Here is a 7020-nt window from a genome sequence, read left to right on the forward strand (position 1 = left end):
AAACAAGTTTAACATTATCAGCATTATTTGAATTGGAGAACCTTAATTGACGACGCCACACCCAAAAAACTTTCGGATGGCAGCACCAGGGAGTGTGAGAACAATTGGTGGAGCATGTTGATAGGTTGATGTGGAACCCTGTGCAACTTCTCAAACCTCTGCAGCAGCTTTGAGACCTGAACGGGGTTAGTGAGACTGTTGCTTTCAAAATTACTGCTCCAGGGGTGTCCTAGAATTTGGCTGAGAAAGGGAAATCAAATCGATGGTGTTACATGTGGGATACTCATATGTTGGCATTATTAAACTGGGGAAGGAGTTGCACAGATGGTGAAATTGAATTGGAGTTTAAAATGTGATACGATTTGTGGATGATTTGTAAACAAATTGGTTTTGGAAAAAGAATCCCCGTACTCTCTTGTGATTGATTATGATTCATTAGTCATGTCAATTCTATTTTAATTTCAGATTCTTAATTTTTACTGAATTGTATAAATTTTATCGTCTAGTTTGCAATTTTATTTCGTAGCAAGTGAAATGTGATGATTTGCAGGTGTTCTACACGGTATATTGAAACGAGAAGCGCATTAAAAACTGGTTGCTCAAATGCTGATACTAAAATTGTTACAAACAAGTTGACCAAATTCAGATACTAGTAAAAATATGAGATATCTTTTTATATCTTGCAATCAGTGAAAAAATTTATAGAACATCTCAGAGAAGGAGAGGGAGAGAAACTCAGGTGAAAGACAGATCGCTAGAATCTGAAAACCTACAATATCATCATATTGAATACGCTGAACTAACAAAATCTTAATTAGGTGCAGACGTGCTCTAGATGACACCTTTCTTCACCACCTTTAGCATAAAATCTTAAGTTTTATCTACCAAATTCCATTTTCAGATTCACATTACTAGCTAAGAAAGCCCACTCAAGTTACAATACTACTTGAAATTCATCTGACAAACTAACCTAACAATTTCCAATACATTAAGTTGTGTGAACGTAAACCTTGACAAGAACCAAATAAACAGCTATTTATAGCCAAGGGTGCAAATCAAAGCAGCAAATTAGTCCCTTGCACATACCATACCTCGGAACTCCAGGTTAGAAGAAAAACACTGATGGGCCATATTTGCAGTACCTATTTTATGCAAACATTGTAAAGATACGAGCCTATAGTAAATCAAAGCATTGTGATCATGAAATGAGCTTGTTATGGGAAACATAGATATTATATGCAGGAAAATCAAAGCAGAAATTAAGCTTATAGGAACACCATCATACCACAGACTGGATTCTTCAAGAACAATCCATATTACCCTGACAGGACAACCAAGAAATGTAGAGAGGTGGTATCCTTCTAAAAATGTAGAAGCTTGGTTATCGGCAGAATTATCACCTTAAAGCTTACAGACCATTTGCAGTACCTATTCAAGTATCTTAAAGAAAACATATTTCAAGTATTTCAGATATCTCGGTGTTAATTCATGCGTTTGTGACTTATATATGAATACGCTACACAATGTGATCTTAAAAGAAAATTGATTTTCAAGAGTATGCCAGTATATACAGAAACAAAATCCAAATCAAAAAGATCACAAAACGGATAACATATGGATGCATCATAACAGGCGTAGCTATAAAAAACACTACATGGAGAGAGGCACCATTGGCTTATATAATGGAGAAATCGCCATTCTCATTTAACTAGTATATATATACATATATATGAAGACGTACAGATTATAAATCAGAAACTTCAAACCATCTCGCGATGTATAGTTCAGATATTGAAGCAGACACATAAGTATTGAAGTTAGAGAATAGGATCACTAGACATTCCAATCCTTTGTTTTTCACAGATAAAGACGCATAACCAAAAACGAAACAAAAGTAATTATAATTAGTTAAAGAAAGAAACCTCGAACTAAGAGATCAGGCAAGGGAAGTCATGTCATTTCATTGTTTCAGTACGTACAATGTATCTTGTTGATTTATCATATGAGGTGCGTACTATTTGCTGCTTCCCAGTGCACTATGATGCATGAAGAAGCTCTTGGAGATGCTCTTAGCTTAACCAGAAATTGCTTTCTCACTCTATCGGGAGATGCAACAGTAGAACGAGGATACAGTACCACAGTCTTCAGGGCCATCGCATTTTTCAACAAAAACCTGAGAAATTTGAGTTCATTATCACATCCTTCAACTTCAATAATCCCGACAAGCTCAAGGTGAGACAACATTCCCGGCGATGACAATCCTGCTTCCCAACCATCTCCAACGTCCGCTAGATTTGACTGTATCCAAACAATTATAAAAACTGATACCCAAAATAAATGTTGCTGAATGAGATAAACGAGAAACAGAGATGTTGTATGATATAGCTGAACGTTACCTCCTTGTTTTTAAGCAATAATTGAGTTATATGAGGAGATATCTTGAGTAAATATGCTATAGCACGCAAACAACTTCTTGTACACCACATTTCCAATGTCAAATACTTCAGATTACATAAGCGAGGTGGTTGACAGTCTAATGAGTCGGGTGCTCGTGAGAAAACCTTGAAAAACAAAAGAAGATTCTTTAGATTCGAATATCAAATCTAATCTAACTACACTAACACCAAGACGCATTAATAGAGTAAACCATTTCCGGAAATATGTTATGATGTTTTTAATTCACGAAAGAAAAGAAGAAACCATACCTCAAGGAAACCAGGTGATGATAACCTCATTCCTGTCACCAAATAAACCGCTCTTAGAAATTGCATCATACGTTTACCATGAACTTCTTTTTCCGTTGACTGCAGATTTGAATACGCTTCTGCATTCTCATCTTCTTTTTTTGCTTTGAGTTTCATGTTAAAATTTACCCTGGATAGTGGAAAAGAGTTTTCTAGAGAATAATCTTGTCTCAAGAAAGATTTGCAAGTGAAGACTTCCAGATTTGGAGCACATAACCTGATAATGTTAGCCATTGTATCATTATCGCGTAAAAGATATTTACGACGATGGCTATATTCAAACTCCTTAAGGCTGAGGGAATCAACAATCAAATTCTTCTGATCATCAGTTTGTACATCACAATCAACTAAGCGTAACGTTTCAAGAACTGGACAACTAGAAAAGAGTCTTTTAGATGCTTCTGCATTGGAGATTGAGACACCAGTGAAGGACAGTAGTTTAAGCTGAGGTAAATTCATTGATCTTGGTAGAATCATCTCTACATAACTGGCATTACTAAACACTTGCATTTCCAACTTTCTCAGTGATTTGCAATTCAGGATATGGTATGGAATTTCATATGCCAAATTACGACAGTGAGTGATTGCTATCATTATTTCTTGAACATTGTGCTTAACGGCAGCAATAAGGCTCCATCTATTAACATGCACTATCACTGAATCATCATACACAGAGTTATCCCAACGTATCTTAAACCTCTGGATGTCAATGTCTTTGCGAAGAAGGAATACCATGTCTACAAACATTATGAACTTGTGTATTTTTTTCGTTCGAAAATGAATTCCTATTCATGTTCAGAAAAGGTAGAGATTTCCACATATGAATCCACCTTTTTGACAATACACAAGTCTGAACAGCAACTTTCGTATCGATGAATGACATGATATAATGAATTAGTTCATCTTGTAACCTACTAATTCTATCTTCCCCATTAATACATGATGCATTTCTTGCTTCTTCCATTTTTTAACAATAAAACTTTAATAAACTTAGAAAACCCCAAAATTGAAAGATGGATAAGGAAGCAGTACCTATTGAGTGTAGAAATGGATGAACTTCAAGTGCAGCGCTTGAACCCTAAAATCCAATTTCTGAAATCTTGAACCCCAAAATTGAAATCTTTGCTTCTTCTGATCACTGCACATACCACTGGAGTTGAGGAGATTTCATTCTGATATATAAAATGGTGGAATGATTGTAGAAGTAGTACATGATTCTATGAAGCGGATGGAAGCTCAGAAATGTATTGTTTAAAACCTAAACAGATTGGAAATGAAAATTGAAACCAACCACTATGAAATCAGAGTGAATGCTGAAAACCCCTTGAGTGGATTTGATAATTAATGAATCAAATCTTGAACAGAATCTGAAAACCCTAAACCCCGATTTCCAATCAATCTCAGCCGCATTTGTTAGTCAAACGAGAACCCCAAAATGTGAAGAAATAAGTGGAATGCGAAAAACTTATACTAGAAAAAAAAAAGAATTATTACACTACTTTTACACCAGTGGTAAGATGGTAACTTTACACTGTCATTGGTAAAACTAAGTAGTAATTTTCTGCACTTCGAGTCAGGTGGTTTCACTTTCAAATTTTAATAGTGCCCTTACTCCAACCCGAGTCGGACACTTTGTGCTTACTAACCTTGCACCATGTTTGTTTACTCCTGACTCATCTGAGTCGTCTGGATCTGAATCATCTGGATCTGAGTGAAATCACCTGACTCATCTGGATCTGAGTCGAAATGTTTGTTTTGAGTCAGGTCTGACTCATCTGACTCGGAAATAAGTGAGTCAGTGGTTTGGTCCCATGAGTCAGGGGTATTTTGTTACCTGACTCAAATGAGTCCGAGTCAGGGATTATGTCTGAGTCAGAGGTCGAGTCAGATCTGACTCAAAATGGAAAACAAACGGTCTGACTGCTAACTCGGTCCGAGTCAGGGGTTGACTCAGATTCAGACGCCGATTCAGCTGCAAACAAACAAGTTCTTGGTCTTATAAATTTGGCTGGATTACGAGTTGCATATCCTATGCGCTCAACAGAGGGGGAGGCAGACATTCAATTTAGAGGGAGCAAAACGATTATAGGGGGTGCAAGTAAGATGAAATGGGCTTGGAAACCAAACATTTTATCAAATGTGAAAACTACTATCAAACCCATTTATCAGTTCAAAGAAAATTTAAAACCCACCACTCGTTCAAAAATGTTGAAAGTTCAAAGAAAATTTAACTTGACATTCAGCATATACGAACAAACAATCTTTTCTTTTCTTTTGAAATTTATACACAAAAACAACATAATGGAATTTAGTCGCGTCCGCGTCTACGCAGTATATTTAGGTCATGTGCATGTGAATTCATTTCCGTGGAGGGTATCCGGTATCCCTTAACCTAAAAATACTCCCAACCGTTGGATCATCATCATTTGTTTTATCTCTATTTGATACCCTAAAGGGCACCCGGCGTCTCTGCACCTTCATAAAAACTAAATTTCTCTTTCAATTTTCTTTTCTTCAGATCTCAAAATTTCAGCCAAATTTTTTCCTCAATGATGCATCTTTCTTCAAGAATTTCGTTATTTCTCCAAATTCCGGAAGCCGACGAAGATGAAAGTGTTAATCTTACTGTTCTTGATTCACAAGCACAATGATATTTCCTCTCAAAACTCAAATCTACTCTCAACATCTGCCACGGACAATCGATTAGTTCAAATCTGTTTCCGGTGGTAAATCTCTTCATTGTAATTTTCATTTTTCTTTTTAGGTTTTTACGTTTTCCTTACTTTTTTTTTATTTCTGTTGTTTGATTTTAGGCTTATGAATGTATTTTTTGTGCAGGGGAAGCTGAAAATTGAACCCCAAACAAGGAGAAATCTCTTTGACTCTCCTCATCGTTCAATGGAGAAATCTTCAATATCTGATTTATATTTTTAATGTAATTACTTGTGTATTTATCTAATTGTTTGATGTTAATGGATTGATATGGATTTTGCCTATACTTGGAAGATTTTTAGCTTAATATTAGGCTGTTCTGTGTATTTAGCAGTTATTGAGAAGTTGGGAAGTGAGATAGTGATATCTGTGCCATGTATTACCTAGTTTCTTGTAATGTAGAGATTATCACTTTGTTGTTTTAGTAAACAGTTTTGTTTTTAAATGATTATCACTTTGGCTGTTTTCATGTAACACAGTGGTGGTAGAATAGTCATATTTGGTGAATTTGTCATCTATAGAACAAAATAGCTGGCCCTCATGAAATTAGCGTAGGATAATTGATTTTGATTTTTATTAGTTTCTGGTTTTTACTTTATAAATTGTTGCTTTGAGTTTTATAGATGAGTGTAGTTATAATCTATGGATATTGCATGTGTACATGGGAAACCCTTTGTTTGGAAAATTTTGGATGTCAGGAACAGGACACGGTATTAAGAACTATTCTCTGGTCATGTTAGTAGATTGTTTTTTGATCCTTGGTTTATATCATGTTGTAGAGTATTTTCTATCTTTCACACTTGGATCAGAACAAGTATTTCAAATGTATTCTTTGTATTCTGAAGAACGATTTGTTCATCTTCTTTGATTAAATTGGATTCTGATAAATTAGAAACAGTGTTTACCTTTACCTTTATGAATCGTCCTACTTATCTGTTGTAAAGTCCTATTCCATAGGTTATTAGGTTTAGTCTTTCGTTTTATTTGCTGTACCTATTCTTCAGCTCTTGCTGTTACGCTTTCTTAGCTTCTACATCTTGTAACTCATACAAATACTTTGACTTGATGAAATCAGTCTCAACAGTTGTGTGAGAAACATTAAATCCATATTCGTTAATGGTATCAGATAGGTCAAACGTTAAACTACCCCATGAGGGCCGCACGCTACTGTTTGACCACAGCAAAACTGGACGGCATCAAATTTCTGTCTTCATATTTCTCAGCATTAGATATACTGTACAAGTCAGCTGCATAAGTAACCACAGTGAATTTAATCGAAAAAATTAAAATATTTATTGGACTAAGATTTTGTAATCACCAGATTCACCATGTATAAGAAGTATACCTAGCTCACAAAACTATATGCACCAGAGAGTAGTAGTCGTAGTTCAGTTTTCAAATTCAAAGTGAAATTAATAAACATGGCGAAATTCCTGAACACAACACAAATGACGATAATGAAAGCTTTATTGCTAGTTTCTGTTGCTGCAATGGCTAGACCTAGTGTTGGATCAAAAGTTGCACCTCCACCATCCCCATGGAGTAGTACTTTCTCTGGTGAATT

General features: G+C 35.5%; 1 protein-coding gene and 1 long non-coding RNA gene across 2 annotated transcripts; one reads left to right on the plus strand and one right to left on the minus strand.

Annotated features, from left to right (window-relative positions):
• Positions 1 to 1815: 1815 nt before the first annotated feature.
• Positions 1816 to 4162, minus strand: LOC113337264 (F-box protein At3g62430-like). Its single transcript, XM_026582971.1, has 3 exons — positions 2706 to 4162; positions 2397 to 2561; positions 1816 to 2298 (listed from the first exon to the last, which is right to left on the minus strand). Exons 1-3 carry the CDS (start codon positions 3489 to 3491, stop codon positions 1999 to 2001), a joined length of 1251 nt encoding a protein of 416 aa, XP_026438756.1. The 5' UTR covers positions 3492 to 4162; the 3' UTR covers positions 1816 to 1998.
• A 1081-nt stretch (positions 4163 to 5243) lies between these two features.
• Positions 5244 to 5880, plus strand: LOC113337154. Its single transcript, XR_003354125.1, has 2 exons — positions 5244 to 5470; positions 5583 to 5880. It is a non-coding gene; the product is annotated as an uncharacterized LOC113337154 (long non-coding RNA).
• The last annotated feature ends 1140 nt before the right edge of the window (positions 5881 to 7020 follow it).

The sequence above is a fragment of the Papaver somniferum genome, unplaced genomic scaffold (genome assembly GCF_003573695.1).
Source record: "Papaver somniferum cultivar HN1 unplaced genomic scaffold, ASM357369v1 unplaced-scaffold_158, whole genome shotgun sequence".
NCBI classification, from domain to species: Eukaryota; Viridiplantae; Streptophyta; class Magnoliopsida; order Ranunculales; family Papaveraceae; genus Papaver; species Papaver somniferum.